This window comes from Seriola dumerili, unplaced genomic scaffold (genome assembly GCF_002260705.1).
Source record: "Seriola dumerili isolate Sdu_G_001 unplaced genomic scaffold, Sdu_1.0 BDQW01000312.1, whole genome shotgun sequence".
In the NCBI taxonomy this organism is placed as follows: domain Eukaryota; kingdom Metazoa; phylum Chordata; class Actinopteri; order Carangiformes; family Carangidae; genus Seriola; species Seriola dumerili.
In genome coordinates this window covers 786238-807374 of record NW_019174567.1, presented here as the reverse complement: position 1 = coordinate 807374, position 21137 = coordinate 786238, and the positions used below count along the sequence as shown (strand labels likewise).

The 21137-nt window shown below is 42.7% G+C and overlaps 2 protein-coding genes across 2 annotated transcripts; both read left to right on the top strand.

The window, feature by feature from the left end:
* The first annotated feature begins 60 nt into the window (after positions 1 to 60).
* LOC111231695 lies at positions 61 to 2578 on the top strand. The gene is made up of 7 exons (XM_022758914.1): positions 61 to 88; positions 511 to 771; positions 873 to 929; positions 1703 to 1804; positions 1895 to 1923; positions 2029 to 2085; positions 2198 to 2578. Exons 1-7 carry the CDS (start codon positions 61 to 63, stop codon positions 2294 to 2296), a joined length of 633 nt encoding a protein of 210 aa, XP_022614635.1. The 3' UTR covers positions 2297 to 2578.
* Positions 2579 to 7933: 5355 nt separating this feature from the next.
* LOC111231681 lies at positions 7934 to 11598 on the top strand. Its single transcript, XM_022758895.1, has 9 exons — positions 7934 to 7994; positions 8121 to 8429; positions 8536 to 8802; positions 8936 to 9019; positions 9465 to 9554; positions 9653 to 9681; positions 9760 to 9813; positions 9928 to 9996; positions 11196 to 11598. Exons 1-9 carry the CDS (start codon positions 7940 to 7942, stop codon positions 11328 to 11330), a joined length of 1092 nt encoding a protein of 363 aa, XP_022614616.1. The 5' UTR covers positions 7934 to 7939; the 3' UTR covers positions 11331 to 11598.
* The last annotated feature ends 9539 nt before the right edge of the window (positions 11599 to 21137 follow it).

Here is a 21137-nt window from a genome sequence, read left to right as displayed (position 1 = left end):
CTTTATAGCAAGAACATTTTCACATCAGGTCTCATTTGCTTCGCAGCTGTGAGCGGACACATGTCCCCCTCCCCCGTCAGAGAAGGAGGTGAGGTCACTTTGTCTTGTGACAATGTGAAAGAAGATCGGAGTGAGTGTGACAGCGTTTCTTGGCTCGTCACTTATAATAACAGAGAAGAAGAAGAAACAGAGCTGGTTAGGTTTGGGCAGATGAACACATACCTGCTTTCCAGATCTAAATCAGACAGACTGAGTCTGACAGAGAAGTGTTCTCTGGTTGTGAAGAAGGTCTCAGCTGAGGATGTTGGTCGTTACGTCTGCAGACAGTTTGAATCAGGAGAACAACAAGCTCCAGATGCTCTGGTTTATCTGTCTGTTGTTACCAGTGAGTATTTACATCAAACTGTCTGTTAGAACAAAACTCTGAAACTTTACAATCATGATGATTATTACAGTGATGAAGTTCATTTCTCTCTTGTCTTTCTCTCTCAATGTCTCCGTCTTCACCAGTGACTGAACAGAGGAACAGTGATGAGGTGACGTTAAGCTGCTTTGTGTTCACATATACACAGTGTGAATACTTAGTGACGTTGGCACTAAGGGAAGATGCCAAACAGGGAACTACGTCACCGTCTTTGTGCTGGGCCACGGCTTCCTTTCCCACTTCTCATTTAATTTACACATCAAAGAAGTATGAGTTGTTCCAGTGTGAACTGACAGAGTATTGCACTGGAAAGGTGCAGCGGTTCACCTTCAGACCTCAGTCCTCAGGTGAGAAAACAGCTCCACCTCGACATGACTCATGAATTATATTTGATTAACAGCTCGACTCATTTTAATTTTTGGCCTCCTCCTGTTTTGTCATGTGTCAGGCAGGGCTACAGAACCATTAATATCAGAACAGACAAACTCGACAACAACACAAGAAGGTGAGAAACGTGTTCAACATAAAACAAACACAAATGTAGACGCATGCTTACAGGATGTATGGTGATAGATTTAATGTGTTGGTTCTCCACACACTGCTGCCCCCAGCATCACACGGACGCCAGTACAAACGAACAAAACCTCAGCAACAAAACAAATTCAAGATCTTCAGGAAAAACTTAAAGCTCCTCCAGTGTAAAGGTCTGTGTCCATGTGTAGTGTGATTATAGATCAGCTCTAGCTTCTATATTAATACTGTGAAAGTATCAAAGCCTCAGTCCACAGAGAAATGCACACAGCCTGTATTCAGAAACTGAGCCTTAAAACCAGCCGTCAGGACTTCTGGAACTTTGTGATGTCACAACAAAGCAGTCACCAAGCCCCGCCCACCTGGACCCACCATCCAAACCTTGCAGGATTTGGTTTCTCTGAGTGTTTTTACCTGAAATCTGAGAGCCAGAGCCTCCTCTCTTCTGATTGGCTCACTGACCTGTTGTTACTAGAGCTGCAGAGAGAAGCCTGAGAGAGGAGATGTAAAACTACACTGAGATGGTTTTTATATCTTCTGATGGATCAACACTTCAAATAAAACACAGAAGAAGAAACATGGAGCTTTAAACGGTCAATTCATCTTGAGATTTACACAATTTATACATTATTATTATTATAAGGTCTGTAACATGTGAAGCGCATGTGGAACTTCTATCTTTTATTTGAATGATTTTGAATTTGATTCTTCACTGACATGATGTTTGTGCTCATGTGTTCTCCACAGCTGCTACAGATTGTTCTGCTCTGACCTTCATCATGTTGCTGATGCGTGTGGCTGAACTCCTCCTCATCACTGTGATCACTGTTCTCCTCGTCAGAGCTCGAGGTGAGAACATCCGCTCCAACATGAGTTCAGGCTGATCCACACAACCTGTGAGTTCAGAGGTGAAGTGTTACTCTGTGCTTTATTTTCCAGGGAACCAGAGAGCACCTGAATGCAACACTGTGAGTAGAGAACCAGAAACCATCCTCATTTTAAAATGCTGCTGCTAACTGTTCATGTGACTGTGATACGTGGCTGTTAATGTCTCACTGTTTGTGTCTGTGCAGGTCTCAGACTCAGTGAGAAGCACAACAGTGATGCGTTCAGGTGCAGCAGCCAGTCAGGTAAAGATCAGATCAGACAGGAACTGATGGTGCATTCCTGAGTCTGGGTGGAAATTTCAACATTTATTTGTTCCACTTTAATCCCAGTTTGTTGTGCTGTTGTTGTTGACAGGTGCAGGATGATGGAGGTGTATGTGATGCTACAGTGAACTATGAAAACGTGACACCAGACCCATCAGCTCCCGTCAGATTCAACAGGATTGACATTTAATCTGCATCTAGCGCCATTATTTCATCCACGTGTGCTGTGGTGCCACCTGTAGGTGAAACACCGTCAGTCACTGTTAATGTGTAATTATATGGATTTGGTTGCATCAATTAAAGGTGGAGTTTATATCAAATAAGCTGCATTTATAGGATTGTAAGTTTTTAACGCGGTGGCATAAGAACAAACAGAAATACATGAACTCAGACTCATTTCAGCAGTTTGGGTTAAAAATATCCACGTACTCTGATCTAATGTAAATGTATAAAACCCTTTTCAAACATTAAAGCGCCATATTTTCTTCTTCTTCTGTGTTTTATTTGAAGTGTTGATCCATCAGAAGATATAAAAACCATCTCAGTGTAGTTTTGCATCTCCTCTCTCAGGCTTCTCTCTGGAGCTCTAGTAACAACAGGTCGGTGAGCCAATCAGAAGAGAGGAGGCTCTGAGCCTGAGCTCCACACACGCCCCTCTTCTTTGAACATTTTTAGATCAGCTGGGAGTTAGGGGCAGAGTCAGGCACTGCCAAGATGGCGATGGTGAAGCAGCTCACTCTGAGCCTCACACACCTGTGGGTGATGTCTATGGTTCTCCGTAAAACACTTCCCCCTCACTTCTCAGAAACAAAGACTTCATGAACACAATGAGGAACCAACAAGTTTCAGACCAGTAACACGTCATCCCCCCCCCCAGAAGAAGAGCTGCTCTCATGCAAACATTAATCTGTCTTCATACCTTTAACTTCCTCTCAGCTCTTTGTTTTCAGGGTGTCAAAGATGTCATACACAGTTTGTACCCGTTGAATCTTAATTTAGTTTTCACTTTAAAATCCCACATGACCTCAGACCCTGTTGTAAACACAGCGACATATTTCTTCTCTTTATGATCAGTGTTGATCTCACAGTCAGTTCTCCCTCCCAGTCCTTTAAACTCACTTCAGTTTACCTGGATGTTGTGACCTCTGACCTCTTCATTGTTGGTTGATCAGTCACTGTTGTTCAGAGAGAAATGAACATTAAAAATCTAATTGAAGAAGAACGACTGTTCTGCTCCATCCACATGAATTTAGTCACTGATAGGAAGTGACATCACAGGAAGTAGATGACGTCTTCGTCTAAAAAGATGCTCTGACAGTTGAGAGCACGAGCGCAGGAGACGGAGGAGCACGACAGTCGAGTTTAGACGGATTCAAATGTTTTTTATCTGATCCTGATTCTTCAGTTTACAGGTAAGGACACGTGAAATATAGAAACAACAGCTTTATTATTAGTGTGAATAAACCGAGACAAATATGTTGTTTGTGTTTAACATGTAAGTTTACTGGACACCAAAGATATGACACATTACAAACTGTTGTATGTAAAATAATCTTCACACTGACTGTAAAAATATTTCATTCTTTTCAGCAGCAGCAACTGAAAATAAAAACTCCTACATATTTGTCAGAGATGGAGATGACGTCATTTTGTCCTGTGAGAATGTGAGAGACGATAAAGACGAATGTGACAGAACGTCCTGGATCTTCAGTGGTTTAGGAAACAACGCGACAGTAACACTGTTTGAACTTGGGAAGATTAATAAAGATGCCGGATCTAAATCAGACGGACTGAGTCTGACAGAGAACTGTTCTCTGGTTCTAAAGAAGGTCTCAGCTGAGGATGTTGGTCTGTACAGCTGCAGACAGTTTGACAAATCAGGACATTATCAACCTCCAGATGCTCAGACTGATCTGTCTGTCGTTACCAGTGAGTATTTACATCTTAATGTTTGAACAAATTATAGCTGTAAGCGTCAGTTTGCGGCTTCTCTTTACGGTGTACCTTTCAAACTCTGAACGATTGAGATCATATCTTTTGGGATGTATTTGCACATCATTTCTAGTTATGGAGCCAGTTTTCGTGTCTCTGACTCGATCCAGCCCTCTGCAAATTGAGCAAAGAAATAAGATGACAGATATTGATGAATAGGCCATGCCCACTTCCATCAATTAACCATCAACTATAGATATAAGTCTTGAGTTACACATTTTTGGTATTTGTGGTGCCCCCTATAGGTCAAGCTCAAAATGCTGTGGTAGACCTCTTTCCTGTCACGGCTTTAAGATATCTACCAAGTTTTATGATTACTGGACAATTAATTAATTAGTTAATGAGTTATGGGCAATATTCTCCAAGCCCCGCCCTGTGCAAAGATATTTAGGTAGATGGCGGCCATGTTTTTGACCAATCTTGTTCATTTATGATAGAAATTTGTAATTTAGTCCACCGAGCTGCTAAAGTAAATATTCATAAAGTTTTTCACATTATGCTAATTAGCAGTAAGTCCATCATGGCGTGGTGCTTCATGGAGCACATTGCACTGGACGATGTTAGGGGTGTGTCCTTTCCAAAATTGGCCTTGATTACAGCGCCACCATGTGGCCGATTGAGCTGATATTTGTTGGAAAGCTGGTACATATCATTTCCAGTCATTGGGCCAAGTTTTATGTTTCTAGCTCAGTGGTTCCCAACCTGTGGGCCGGGTCCCACTGGTGGGCCGCGGAGGTAGAGGAAGGTATGGCGGTCAAATCAGTTGCAAAACAATTTTACAACAATTTAAACAATTGGAGAGAAAATAATTAGTAATTATTAAAGACTATCTCTGTAATACGCCCATGTTTGATCGATATCATTAAAATAAAAGTGCTCTGAGAAGGCGTTATTTGGCCTCCATATTGTTACAGGGTCGGATGTGGGCGGAAAAGGTTGGGAACCGCTGTTCTGGCTCATTCCAGCTCACAGCAATTTGAGCTGCGACAGAAGACAAATAATAATACACCTGAGTAAAAACAATAAACACTGAAACTTTACAATAATCATGATTATTACAGTGATGAAGTTCATTTCTCTCTTGTTGTCTTTCTCTCTCGTCTCCGTCTTCACCAGTAACTGAACATGAGGACAGTGATGAGGTGAAGTTTACCTGCTCCGTGTCGACGTTCAGAGCGTGCAGACACTCGGTGAAGTGGTGGGTCAGACGTGCAGTTGTGGGTTTAGTCTTGAAGGCGTCCGGCTGCTCGACCACTCTGTCTCTCTTTACTCACACGTCAATGATGAACCTGCGGTGTAACGTCAGAAACACTTTCACCGGAGTAGTGCATCAGTTCACCTTCAGCCGTCTGTCCTCCGGTCAGACAACAGGTGAGACAACAGGTGAGGACTTGATGAGCTGTTTGAGATGACATCATTCTTTCTCTGGTAGTTACTTATATATATACTGCATATATATGTATAAGGAATATATATATATATATATATATATATAAGGAACCTGGATTCTTGCTGCTGAAGCTGCAGTCGACCCTCTTTGTGTTTTCAGGACAAAAAGCAAAGACGGATGAAAACACTGAGTTTAAGTTTAAGTCATGATTTCACAGTGTAAACCACTTCCTGTTCCATCAGTGTCATTTCATCTGTTGTTCTTGTTTGTTTGTTTGTTTGTTTGTTTGTTTGTTTGTTTGTCTGTTTCTTTCTTTCTTTCTTTCTTTCTTTCTTTCTTTCTTTCTTTCTTTCTTTCTTTCTTTCTTTCTGTCAGGGGCTGAGGTTAAATCCTGCAGAGACTCAGGCTGGTCAAGGACATTATATTTCAGTGATACTACAAAGTAACTTTTCATTAGATGGAGGACAAATCAGGTGTGTGTGTTTTATTCTGTTTCCTGTTTGTTTCCCAGATTCGGGTTGATGATGATGATGATGATGATGATGATGATGATGATGATGATGATGATGATGATGATGATGCAGCGATCTACAGCACTGTGGAACCTCCCTCCTCTTCTGCTGGGTTCTCCGTGGATCCCCGGAACCTCTACCCCACCGTCAACAAACCAAAACCATAAAAAAAACATCTAATCTCATTACAGATATTTTACATTGATGACTGATCAGTTCAAGTCAGTTCATGTTATATTGTGATGTAACTTCTCATTTCCAAAAGTAATGTTTGTATTACAATTATTTCATGATCAGTTTCAGGATTTCTTGCTGTATAAAGCCTTGTTGACCAGATGGGGGCGCTGTGGGTCAACGAGCAGCACATACAGTTACATTTGAAATCAATACATTTATTTGACATTGATAAAGCTCCTCAGCAACATTTAACTGTATAAACACACAGTGTTACATGGTCTAAATGTATTTTCTACTGTCATAATAAATCAGTGTTATGCCTCTTTTTAACACAGCTGATGTTTTTTCTCTTTTTTGTAGTCATTTTTTGGACTTGTAAAAAGATTTTTGTCCAGAAGGCGGCGTAGTAGGTTTACTAGTGTCACTATGTAAAAACCTAGAGTCAGTGTTGTTACCTGCTCAAACATACACAAGTATAACACAGGACACCTTTAATGACTCTCCGGGCTGTGCTCACCACATCTAACATGCACCTGGTCAATAATACAAAAACTGAGGGGTGCAAATTTGCATATTTGATATAATAATAATAATAATAATAATAATAATAATAATAATAATAATAATAATAATAATACATTTTATTTTAAAACACTTTGCCAGATATTAAAAGATTCTTCATGTGATGGATTATAAAATTACAATAAAGTACAATCACAGAATAGTTTAATGGCATTTAACAGTTTAAACAGTTGGCAGAACAGAACTGATGGCAGTGGGAATGAAGGATCTTCTGAACCTCTCTGTTCTGCAGGGAGATGAGACGTTTGCTGCTGTAGCTGCTTCTCCGTCTCTGTCTTCTCTGAAGTTATTCATGGTGCATTTTGTTGATGTAGAGCTGGACATCATGAGTGCAGCAGCAGTGGAGGACAGTCAGACAGTTGATGTTTCTGAGGGTGTGAAGATAGAGGAGGAAGAGTAGAGGACCAAGCTTCAACCTCCGAGGCTGAAACATGAAGCATCAACACTGAAGAACCAGAAGCTGCAGTTCCTCTAACGACCACTAGAGTCTGGCTCCAACAGTGAGTCAGTCCCCATAGACTCCCATGTTAAAATGTCCAACTTTACAGCAGAAATAAACATGTTTACAGCCTGGTACAGAAACTGTTTTGGTCTCTAGAGCTGATTTCCTCCTTCATGACACCTGTAATCAATGTCCATCTTTATTTACAGTCTATGTTTGGGACACGGGGGGGGGGGGGGGGGGGGGGGGCAGCTGGTGATGAAGTGATGTCTGTCTGTGACGAGATCCGACTTCACCCAGCAGGGAGCAGCACAGATGATGCTGACGTAGGTTCAGAGGTGAAGGGAGGAGACGAGTGTGTTTGATGTCAAAAGCAGAAGTGAGGAGGTGGAGGCTGAGATGAGCAGAGATATGGAGGATGAGAGAACAAACACAGTGGTCATGTGACCTTGCTCAGTCCTCAAGATCATAAAGGTCTTAAGCTGAACTACACTGTTCATGTGCATTATTTTGAAATACAGAACCTTGCTGGAGTCTCAGAGACCCTGAGCAGGACTCAGATAGTCTCAAGTGTTTGTGATGTTTATCAGGTCGAGCTCTGCTGCCGTCACACCCACAGTCTCTCTAAAAAGGCTAATGATGAGGAAGTGAAACGTCCTTAATTACAGGAAGTACACTTATAAAAGATTGAAGTAACAGCGGTTCAGAGACTTTGACAGTCAAGAGACTTGAAGCACGATGGCTGGGATGGATTACATATCTTTATTTCTCATAGTGACGGTTCAGCTTACAGGTGAGGTTACCTGAACAACACTGTAAAATATTATTGACAGTTTCTCTTGTTGATCTTTACAATAAGTGTAAAAACCCCCCTGTATTTTAATCTAATTTTCATGTTTCTCTTTCATCTTCTCACCAGCAGTAACTGAACAAACCACTTCCTACTTGTCTGCCAGACTTGGAGGTGAAGTGACTTTGCCCTGTGGACATGTGAAAGGTGATAAGTATAAATGCGACGGAGCTTCCTGGAAGTTCACTGGCTCAGGAAACCAAGCAGCAGTACTGCTGGTTCACGAAGGGAAGATTCAAGAAGCCAGATCTAAATCAAACAGACTGAGTCTGACAGAAAAATGTTCTCTGGTTCTGAAGAAGGTCACAGCTGAAGATGCTGGTCTGTACGGCTGCACACAGGTCAACAGATCTGTGGTTCACCTGTCTGTTGTTAGCAGTGAGTATCTACATCAAACTCTGTTAGAACAAAATTATTATTATTACAGAGATGAAGTTCATTTCTCTCTTGTTTTCTTTCTCTCTCAATGTTTCATCTTCACCAGTGACTGAACAGAAGGACGGTGGTTCAGTGACGTTAAACTGCTCTGTGCTCACACCTGAACCCAGCAGGTACCTGGTGAAGTGGATGTATCAGGGTGAAGATGTGGATACACATCACAGAGACTTGAGGATGTCACGGTCCAGCTGCTGGGCCTCTGTGAATTTTGAGGAACCTCACTTTATTCATGAGTTGTTGAAGTGTAACGTAACACACACGTCTGCTCACACTGGAGTAGTGCACCACTTCACCTTCAGCAGTCAGTCCTCAGGTGAGACAACAGGTGAGACAACAGGTGAGGACATTACGAACAGTTTGAGACATTGTTCTTTGTCTGTTAGTAACTTGAGGTGTTTTGTGACTGAACTCAGGTTTTCTCAGGTTGTGTTGTTCCATTCTTCCAGGTGAGGGCGCACAAACAACAACAACAGCTGAAAACACAAGATCAGTTTTAACATCATTCAACGATGCTTCATCAAAACAACAAGGTAATGACTTTACCTCACTTTTTAATGTTTTGTTTCACAGGTTTGTAACCTCCGCCTCCTCCACTCTCGTTTCAGATTACATCCCTGTTTATCCAGAGTCATACAAAATATTAACAATTTGTGTGTTTTGTGAGGTCACTGTGACCTTGACCTTTGACCCACAAAATCTAATCAGTTCATCCTTTGCATCCAAGTGAATGTTTGTGCCAAGTATTTCTGAGATATCGTGTCGAGGAGAATGAGACGTACATACGTACAGACAACCCGAAAACAAAATGGCTGCCACTCCGGCGCAGAGGAATAATAAGATGTTTTGTTCTTTACATTCTTCAACACCACGCTGTTTTTATACTTAAACTTCACAAAGTTACACTAATTGATCTTTGGTTGTGAATTGTTTTAGCTGCAGGATTTTGTGTCAAAATGTTTTGAACGTTCGTTTCAGATCGGTGGTGGGTGTTCATCACTGTCGCTGTGGGTTTAGGGATGCTCCTGATAATTGTTGTGTTGGTGATCAAGTGGAAAAGAACTGAAGGTGAGAACATCCACAGACAAAACTTTGTTAAAACAAAAAGGTTTAATAAACCTGGATTTTCACTGTGGAGGATAAAGTCGACTCTTTCGTCTTTCCAGAGAACAGAACACAGAGGGATCACAGCGCTGTGAGTTTTAAATGATCAAATGTTTGTACAGATGTGACACAGATGATCAGCTCCTCATGTCTTTTCTTTTCTTTTCAGGGGCTGAGCTTAAACCAAGAGACCCGTCAGGACACGGCGAGATCACACACCACAGTACAAACTTACACTCGTTGTTATTTATGTTTGTTCTCTGAAACGTGAGAGAGAAAAAAAGCACAGAATTCAATGAAGTGCATGTGTTACTGACTCAGTGTCTTCACTGTTCAGGCTGATCCTGAAGACGGTGTTTCCTACTCCTCCGTCATCGCCATCAGGATGACCAACAGTAAAGCCCAGGTGAGCTGTCTGACTGGTTGTACCGGTGTTGGTGGTGGAAAGACAAGCAGCATAGATGAGATGGTGTTGGCCAAACCTTATAAATGTCTGTGGTTTTAACAGCAGGTTAGTCTGGAGACAAACACTCACTCAGTTTGGACTTTACCACAGCCTTGTTGTCCGTGTGGTTGTTTATACCTGTTCAGCACGACTGTGCCGTTAGCTGGTGGCTAACGGCTGCTTCTGCTGGGAAAAGTGTAAAGTACGGTGGCCCTGAGGGCTCAAAACATGAACAAATTCAGAAAACATTTTCAACAATTTGACAACACATGCTGCAAATACTCGCAACACAACAGGAAGTGTTTCCAGGGGACACAAAAAAGTGATGAACCTGGCTCGGACGCAATTGTTGTTCAATGTTTTTAACTTCAGAAATCACAAAGTATTGAACAACTCCTTTTATTCTGTCTTCATTAGTATCATTCATTAGATGATGCTGTTGCATGACCCTGAGTCCAGTTCTTCTCCAGGTTTCTGCCTCTTAAAAGGAAGTTTTTCTTGCCACTGTCGCCTAGTGCTGCTCTTGGTGGGAATTGTTGGGTCTCTGTAAATAATGTTATAAAGAGACGGTCTAGACCTGCTCTATTTGGAAAATGCCTTGAGACAACTTATGTTGTGAATTGGTGCTATAGAAATAAAAAATAACTTGACTTGCTATCTATCTATCTATCTATCTATCTATCTATCTATCTATCTATCTATCTATCATCCTCAGCTAACAACATGCTAGCTAACAATATAGCTCCACAGAGACATTAGCTGTGAGATAGCTAGCTAGCTAGAAATGATTGATTTTGATTAATTTTTATATGTTGCAAGCATATATGTTAATGATATATATTTAATGTATATATGCAAGTTTACTATACAACATACATATAAAAATTAAATATGTTTATATGTTTTTCTTATTAATTTCTCAATGATTTTAAACATGTATGTTCTGGGTAAGTGTCTCAGACTAGCTAACTAGCTAGCTAATGTCTACATGTGAGACCAGTGATGTGAGTGATTAGAAAACATGTCAACTTCACACACAGGATTCAGAAAATCTTCTAAGTGAACATTTCAGTTATTATACAGCAGCACATTCAGGCGTCTGGTTAGTGTTTATGTTTTTGTCCATTTCTGTTTAATACTGTTTCCCTTTTGTTTCCCAGGTTCGCCGTAATGATGATGATGATGATGATGATGATGATGATGATGATGATGGTGATCCAGTGATCTACAGCAATGTGAAAACTTTCTCCTCTTCTGATCCCAGCAGCATGTACTCCAACTTCCCAAACATATAAGAGTACAAATAAGCCCACAAGCAAATGTAATATATGTACATATGAATTTTGTCAGAAATGGCGGCCATCTTGAATTCTTGAATGGCTCATGTGTTTTATCAAAAGAGTGATACCCAAGAAGGATTTGTGTCAAGTTTAGCATTTTTATTCACATGTGAACGATTTCTCTGTAATATGTAGACATCTGCACTAAAGGTAATTATGTGATTCATGATTCTGATGTCAGTCACTTCCACCCACTGACTTTACATTTGTAGACCTTTCACAATAAAAGACACAGTATCAACGCCATGACCTAACAGTTAATGATGCATTGAAAAACCCACAATTCATAGCAGCAGCAGTGACAGTAGAATTGCACATAACCTGAAAAGAGGTCAACCAAGATGACATTTATCTGACAGCTGTATTTACTCCTCAGTTTAGAAAAGTTAAAAAAAAATAAAATAAAGCTGCAAGAGGTAAAAAAGATTAAATAAAAAAAAAATTAAAATTTTTCTTTTCCTATTTGTTGAATTATTTCATGACCCCTCTGATTCACCTTGTGACGCTTTGAGAGGCCCCACTCCACAGGTTGGGTATCACAACTGTGAGGGACGGAGCTGGAGGGAACGAGGAGCCACAGGTGATCAGACAAATTATTGTACGAGCAAACAAAAATGTTCTGGGCCCTTAAAAGAAGTTAAATCAACGGAACTAAACTCTAAACTAATTTATATACTGGTTGATCAGACCAGCTGTACACACAAAGGGGGTAACATAAACACTAACACCTTAACAAACAAAACTGAAACAGGACAGTTGGTCTGTAAAGTAAAATACATTCCCTATAAACTCTACAAAAAATAAGAAATATCTTAATGCCAAATCTTAGTCTAAAGAAATGCCCGATAACCAAACTAAATAACTGCAGTCCCCCCCGTGATGTGGCAAGCACTTGGTTCAGCCAATAATGAGCACGCAGCACTGGTAAAACAGAAAACAGAAATAGAACAACTTAAGATTAGTTTACATAAATGAACATAAATGTTAAATATACAAAAATTAACTAAATGAGGTGCTAAAAATAGAACTCATGCCTTTCCAACAAATACTAAATAAACAATAGGTATGTTGCATGAAAGGAAGAACTATGTGTCATCATGTATGTATCCGTGTGTTTGTGCAGTTTGGGTGTAAAAGAATCAAAAGACTCTAAAATAACAGAAAGGTTTCAGAGCACGGGGGTTACCGACATTTACTGCTGTGCGGCTGCAGGTGTGGCTGCAGGTGTGGCCGCAGGTGTGGCCGCAGGTGTGGCTGCAGGTGCGGCCGCAGGTGTGGCCACCACACAACACGATGCTCCTCATGTGTTGATGCATCAGTGGTAACAGCACAACACTGATACTTGTGTACTTTTACATAAAGCGGAGGAGTATTCTGACGTGGTAGAGTGTCACTGAGTGAAGGTCTGAGTACTTCCTCCAGGTAAAGTGATTCTGAGAAGTTTGGAGACCTCACACCTACAGTGATGTCACAGGTCACATGATGAAAGTCTGAGGGGGTTCAGGCTCTGGGGCTGGAGGGGGGTTTGGAACTGGTCCTCACATATGTAGGCATGGAAAGAGTTGAGACTCCCTCTAGTGGTGCAGAGCAGGAGAACCAGGCAGACATATTGGATACACACAGTTGGCTCAGTTTATTAGGTACACCTTGCTAACACAACAGTGCTGTGATAAATCCTCCTTTATGCAGGTTGTAACGTTCAGTTTTGATTGAACTAGTTTCAGAGAGCTGTTGATTGACCTGTATTGCTTTATACACAGAGGTGTTTGTTATTTCACCTGCACTCACTGGTTTAAATCTGGTGGACAAACAACAGAAACACCTGAAACATCTGAGAGCTTTGAGACCAACTCTTCAGGACAGAGGTGTCGAGTTCTGCACAGGCCCGAAACCAAGACTTTACCCAACCGAACCCACCTGGATCTAATGAACCTGAGACCTGATTCCAACCGAGACCGAGGGCATATTTTTATTTTTATACCTACGTGCCGGTGACAGTCGGAGCCGGTGGCCATCTTGTTTTCTTGTCTCATTCTCGTGGACGTTATATCTCAGTAACACCTTGATGGAATTTCTTCTAATTTGGTAAAAACGTTCACTTGGACTTAAGGATGAACGGATTAGATTTTGGTTGCTTAAGGTCAAAGGTCATGGTGACCTCACCATGATTTTGGCCTGAAGGCAATATCTCCTTAACTCTTCAAGGGAATCCCGTCAAATTTGGTAAAAAAATGTTCACTAGGACTCAAAGATCTGATCTGAGGAACTGATTAGATTTTGATGGTCAAGGGTCAAAGGTCATTATGACCTCACAAAACACTCTAGCCATTACCGAAGACTTCACACAGGAATTGTGACATTTCATGCAAATAGTTCATATTTTCTCTGACTCTGGATAAACAGCGATGTGACCTGGAACTAGTCAGAGTGGCGGAGGGATACGACCACGAGGAGGCGATTCTGGTTCTACTATAACTTCACATTTCAGCAGGAAAATCCCGGCTTGAAAAACTGTAGCATCTCAAAATAACACAATATCTGTCTTTTGTCAGTATCGGCCACGTAAACATGACAACAGTGTCATTTACATACTCGTCAGTGTTTTAGTTCGTTCGTGTTTCTGGTATTTATCTGGTCATCATTACAGGGTAACACCTCCAGATTCTCACCAAAACACTTCGCCCTAACTCTCTGAAGACCAGTGACGCATCATTTCCCCTTTCTCTCCCAGCTGCTGCAGTATCACCATGTTGTACTCCAAAGGTCAGATCCTGGTGGACGAGGAGTCTGTTTATGTGTCTGCCTTTAACTTCCTCAGTCTTTCTTCTTATAGGGTGTCAAACATGTCATTATCACAGATGCATCATGGGACATGACACAACAAATATAATGGGCAAGAGGAAGTTACATCACACCTACCACAGGAAGTTGGTGATGTGTTTCTACAAGATCTTAGACACTGTGACAGCTGCAAGCATGAGAACCAGAGACAGAAGCTCGATGGTTGAATTCAGACGGACTAAAATGTTTTTATTGATGATGCTGCTGCTTCAGTTTACAGGTAAGGAGACGTGTTCATATAGAAATGACAGGATCAGTACAAAGCTTAACTTTATTATAACTGACCTTCATGTATGAGCAGCGGAGTACAGTGTGTGTTTAACATGGTTAGTTTAATCTCCTTCAACCAAAGATGAGAAACATTAACAAACTTCTACTGAATCTGAAATCCTGCTCACATGAACTGAAACAGCCTCAGTCTAATGTCAGATGATTCTCTTATTTCACTTCTCAGCAGCAGCTGGACAAGATTCATCCGTCATTGTCAGAGTCATAGATGACGTCACTTTGTCCTGTGGGAGGGTGAGAGAAGATCAGGTTAAATGTGACGGTACGACCTGGCTCCTCAGTGGTTCAGGAAGCAGCTCAGCAGTACCACTGTTTGAACTTGGGAAGATTCATGAAGAAGCCAGATCTAAATCAGACAGACTGAGTCTGACAGAGAAATGTTCTCTGGTTGTGAAGAAGGTCTCAGCTGAAGATGCTGGTCTGTACACCTGCAGACAGTTTGAATCAGGACGACAACAAGGTTCAGTCTCTCTGGTTTACCTGTCTGTTGTTACCAGTGAGTATTTACATCAAACTGTCTGTTAGAACAAAACACTGAAACTTTACAATCATGATGATTATTACAGTGATGAAGTTCATTTCTCTCTTGTCTTTCTCTCTCAATGTCTCCGTCTTCACCAGTAACTGAACAGAAGGACGGTGATGAGGTGACGTTTACCTGCTCTGTGTCGACGTTCAGAGACTGTAGACAGTCAGTGAAGTGGTTGTATCAGGGTAGAGATGTGGATAAAGGTCACAGTGACTTGTTGACATCACAGTCTCTCTGCAGCGTCTCTGTGAGTTTTCAGACTTCTCATTTCATTTATGGATCAAGGTATAAGATCTTTTCATGTAACGTGACTGATGGTTTGAACAAGCAACAGCTGACCTTCCCCATCCAGGCCTCACCTGAGGAGTCAGGTAAGAACATGATGAGCTGATGAGCGTTTATCACCTGCAGATGGTGAACATGAGGCGTTTTCTAAACGGCTTCTTGGTTTGTTCATTTGTCCAGGTGAGGACGAAACCATAGCAACAAAAACCAGCGGTTTTTCTCCCGGTGGGAGACGTTGTGGGTCACAGCAGCATTAAATCAGCTGCTCGGATGAACGGCGCTGTTGTGATCTTTGTTGACAGCGTCGAGAAAGTAAATAAGATTATTGAAACCGGAATTGTCGTGAATGACACGTTTGTGTCGGTGTCTCCTCTCACCACACCGGCTAAAAAAGTCACCATATCAAACATCCCTCCGTTCATCAGTGATGAGGTTTTGTTGAGGGAGCTGGCGAGACACGGGAAGATCGTTTCCCAGATCAGGAAACTGCCGTCGGGCTGTAAATCTCCGCTGCTGAAGCATGTGGTTTCACACAGACGGCAGGTTCTGATGATCCTCAACAAAAAGGACGAGGAGCTCAGTCTCGTTTTTAATGTGAGAGTGGATGATTTTGATTATGTTGTGTTTGTGAACTCTGGGACTTTAAAGTGTTTTGGATGTGGGAGGGAGGGTCATTTAGTCCGAGCCTGTCCTGATAGAGTCTCCTCTGCTGATAAAACACAGAGGGAGGAGGAGAGAGGAGACACACAGAGACAAGCTGGACAAGATGGTGAGGGGACAAAACAGACACAGCAGAGTCAAGAAGACTCTGACACTCAGAGACAAGGACAGGATGAAGCAGCTGTCAGTCACACAGGGAGGGAGAAAAGTGATGACAGTGAAACGGCAGCAGGAGAGCAGACTGTGGTGAACACTGCAGACACAGCAGCAGAGGACACAGTGAGGGACACAGTGAGAGACACAGTGAGGGACACACTGAGAGACACAGTGAGGGACACACTGAGAGACACAGTGAGGGACACAGTGAGGGACACAGTGAGAGATCACAGTGAGGGACACGGAAAATGCGGGACACAGTGAGGGACACAGTGAACACGTGGGAACGGGAGCACAGTGAGGGACCACAGTAGAGACCACTGATGAAACACGTGATGGAGCAGAATTGATTTTAAAGTCCTTGTTCTAAAAAAGAAAACAGACCAACAGTGACAGGGCGTTCGCACGCAAGAAAGGAGCAGTGACCATCAGACAGAGCAGAAGAGGTGGCAGCAGAGCCTGAGTCTGGCATGGAGTGAGAGGAGGAGGAGGAGGAGGAGGAGAGAGGACTGTGTGAAGGCAGCCAGCCTCACACGTGACTCACAGCTGTCTGTTGGATCACAGCGGAAGGAACAATATGAATTACAACAACGTTAAAAAGTTCTGCAAACAACGAAAAATATGAAAAAAGTCAGAGTGGAAGAAACTTTTGCAGATAAAGAAGTGTTTATACGATCTTGTCAGATCACAGATGAGCAGCAGAGGAAAAGGGGGTTATACTGACCAGGAAGTTTACAGACTGAAGAAACCTAGTCTGAGACTCAAACAAGACTGAATAATGATGAAGAGACTCAGAAATCACGTATAAGACAGTCTGGTTTCTGTCTGTCTAGGTTGTGTGGTGCTCGTCACATCAGAGAGACATGAGTGATTTTAAGAGTCTCCACACTATAATATAAATGGAAGGCAGAGATGCTGAGGAGGAGAGCCAGTCTGTTTGAGCTGATGGAAGTGAAGAGTGTTAGATGTGATAGTGTGTGGGTTATGCAGAAACACACAGCGACTCTGTAAATGAAGAACTGGAACTGGAGGAGGGAATGTGGACGCGGGAAGGTGGTTTTCAAGTCATCATTAACTAGGACACAGTGGAGGAGGGGACACTCCTCTACAAACTTTCTGCCCGAACACTAGTCTATCGTGTGGAGGAAGTGATGAAGGGGAGACTGATGGTGGTCAGAGCACGAAATATGAGCGTTTTACTCTTGTTTCTGCTATTAACTGATTAACGCCTCCCAACACAGGAACCTGCCAGAGTTCACCAGCTTTTCAAATGTAACATAGCTGTGGCTTTTAAGTCAGTGTGCCTGAAGAGGTTTATTTTTAAGGAGGAATTTAACTGCACAGAGAGACGATCAGCTGGAGCAGGAATCACCACTGAACCTCACATGCCGCCTTCAAAAGCGAGCCATGAAGCAGCTGGTAGAGGCTCAAAGTTTAAGGACGTATGGAGAGAAACACATGCCAAACATAGGCAGATACACTTGGGTCCAGAACCACAGAGAACGCTTTCTCTCGATGGCCAGATTAGAACAGCGAATTTATTGTTATTAAGCATCATTCAGTATTTTAAAGGATGCAGAATACTTCCTGTGGAGTTCTCGGATCACTTGCATGGGTCCTGTAATGTGTATATTGCAAATGTGAACACACGTCTGCGTATTGGCACTTTCACACTGCTTTTGTTGTCTGGATGAACTATTTTAAAGAAACGTTTGTATTTGGTTTGGGGAGTTTTTAGAACTAGAAAAGGGGATTTTACATCGTTGAAGCAGTGGTGGGATATGTGAAAAGTGGAGATCAAGCAGTTTTGTCAACAGTACACTCTCACGTTCTTGCGTCACTCAACCAAATCTATAAGGATCTGGAGATTGAAATAGTGGAGCTGCAAAGTGCTGCAGAGTCCACAGGAGATCGAGGGCTAGTATTGAAGACCTCAAAACCAAAAAAAGCGGTACTGGCGGACCTGCTGGGCTCTAAAGCAAACAGGGGCGCTGATCCGGTCGCACGCTTCAGAGGCGTGCTCTGAGTGGACTCACCGTCCAAGTTCTTTTTCAGCCCTGAGCAGAAGAGAATGGGCAGAGCAAGGTTTCATCCACGCTCTGCACTCAGCTGCAGGACACCTGCTGACTGAAGACAGCGAGATCAGACAGAGAGCTGTGGACTTCTACTCTCAGCTGTTTGAAAGTGGAGTACACTGAAGATGACGGGGCTTTTAACTGTGTTCTGGCGTGGGCTGCCAGGGTCTCGGAGGAGACCAACAAAGAGCTGGAGGGTCCTCTGCCCACAGAGGAAGTCCTCATGGCGCTGCAGAGTATGCAGGGGGGGAGGGCCCCTGGGATTGACGGGCTCCCACCTGAGTTTTACAAAGCTTTCTGGAGTGAACTAAAGACAGACGTCATAGGAAGTCTTCACAGAGAGCTTGGGTGAACTCGTCTCTGCGCCAGAGTTGCAGGAGAGCAGTTCTGACTCTGTTGCCTAAGAAAGGAGATCTTCAGGACGTTAGGACCTGGCGACCGTCTCTTTAATGTGTACAGATATAACTGCTGTCTAAAGTCCTGGCCAACAGACTGAAGACGGTGATGGACCAGGTCATACACAGGACTCAGACCTACTGTGTGCCCGGTAGGTCCATAGTTGACAATGTGGTCACTGATTCGGGATTTTTGGAAGTCTCTGGTTCTTTGGGTTTTGATGCTGGTCTGATTTCTCTGGGACCAGGAAAGGCTTTTGACCGGGTTGAGCACCGTTACCCTCATGGAAGGTTTTACAGAGGTCCAGCCCTGGATTCATTGCCAAGATTAAGGTTTTGTACGAGGACGTTGAGAGTGTTCTGAAAATGATGGTGGTTTGTGTAAAATCCTTTAAAGTGGACTCGGGGGATAAGACAAGGCTGCTCGATGTCTGGGATGTTATATGCCTTTCTACATGAGCACTGTTGCACATAATTCGTTCTTTTATCGATGGTCTAGTTTTACCTGATTGTGAGACACGTTTAATTTATCTGCATACGCAGATGCATTATTGTTATTATAAAAAACCAGGATGATGTCACACAGTTTTGGAAATATTGTAGACACGTTTGGGAGAATCTCAGCTGCACGAGTGAACTGGGCAAAGAGTGAGGCCTTAGCAGTTGGGAGTTGGTCTCGCAGGTCTTCCTCAGCTGTAGGAGGGTTGAGCTGGAGGAGGGGAGGCCGTATCTGGGGTTTATCTGGGAGTCAGACTGACTCAGTAAGATCTGGGAGGGAGTGGTGGAGAAGGTGGAGGGGAGGTTGGCCAAGTGAGGTGGCTGCCTACCCCAAACATGTCATACAGAGGAAGAGTGCTGATTATTAATAACTTAGTGGCATCAACTCTGTGGCACAAGTTAAAATGTACGGCGCCTCCTGCTGGGCTGCTGCAGAAAGTACAGACCATTATGGTTAATTTCTTTTGGGACAAACTGCACTGGGTTCCACAGAGTGTACTTTACCTGCCGAAGGAAGAGGGGGGGCAGGGGCTGGTACACCTGGAGAGCAGAGTAGCAGCGTTTAGATTACAGGTTATCCAACGCTACCTCACAGGCAGCGATGACGTGGTGTGGAAACCAGTCATGAGCATCATTTTAAGGGGAGTGGCAGGGTTGGATTTAAATGCATCTTTGTTTTTAATGAATTGTACTTTTATACGTGTGTGTGATCTGAATCCATTTTATCAGGGACTTATTAGAGCATGGACTCTTTTTAAATGGATCAGACTGACACCTGCAGCTTCACTGTACTGGCTCCTGGAGGAGCCTCTAATCCACGGAGCCAGACTGGATGTTCAGGACAATAGTAGACCTGGTCTCACCCAGCGTCTGGTTTCAGCTGGGACAGTGAAGCTGAGACACATAGTGGACGCTGCAGGTCCAGGACTCAACAACACAGAGGCAGTAGCTTCTCTACTGGGCCTGAGGTCACATCGTCACACCAGAGACATTTTAAACACATGGACTAAAAGACTGAGTGGAGAAGAATCAGGAATGATAAAGGACTATTGTTCTGGAATAGACACTCCTGATGGAACGGACCCTTTTCCTGAACTGGGTCTTAAAATAGACCACACTGGACTGACTGGACCACTGTTGGTGTATAAACATGCTGCACCTGCAGACCTCTACATGCTCAATGGTAAAGCTCTGTATAAATACTGTGTACAAGCTGTAAACAAGAGAAAGTTGAGTGGTAGAACAGACAATGTGTGGAGAAAGGAATTAAAGGTGCAGGATCACTGTAAACCTGTGTGGAGGCTGTTTTATAAACCGCCTTTAAATAAGAGGTCAGGTGATCTGCAGTGGAGAATCCTGCAGGGAGCGCTGGCTGTCAACAGCTTGGTCTCTAAGATCAACCCCACAGTGTCTCTTAAATGTCCTTTCTGTCAGGAACCAGAAACTGTGTTTCACTGTGTCCTAAAATGTAAAAGACTTGAAGTTCTGTTTGAGCCTCTGAAAACTGTGTTTTTAAACTGTGGTGGGAGTTTGTGTGAAACTGCTTTTCTTTTTGGTGCTGGATATAAAAAGGAAAATGCAAAAAAACGGCAACTGTTGAACTTTGTAGTGGGACAGGCCGAACTGTCCATTTCTAAAAGCAGGAAGAACCAAGTAGAAGGGGTTTCAGGTGGGGAGCTGCTGTCTGTGTTTAAGTCGCTGGTAAAAGCCAGAATCACAGCAGACTTCAGGTTTTATTCACTCATGAATAATGTTGATGGGTTTCTGTCCCAGTGGTGTTTCACTGCAGCTCTCTGTTCTGTTGTTGAGGGGAAGCTGATTTTTAACTCTGTGTTTTTATGAGGTTTTTATAAACCATGTTGGTTGTGTTTGTCTAATCTGAGGATTATGTTCTGTTAACATTGTTCTATTTATTAGAAAATAAATGTGTTTTCTAAAAATCAAAAAAAAAATCTCTCTCTCTCTCTCTCTCTCTCTCTCTCTCTCTCTCTCTGTCTCTCTCTCTCTCTCTGTCTCTCTCTCTCTCTCTCTCTCT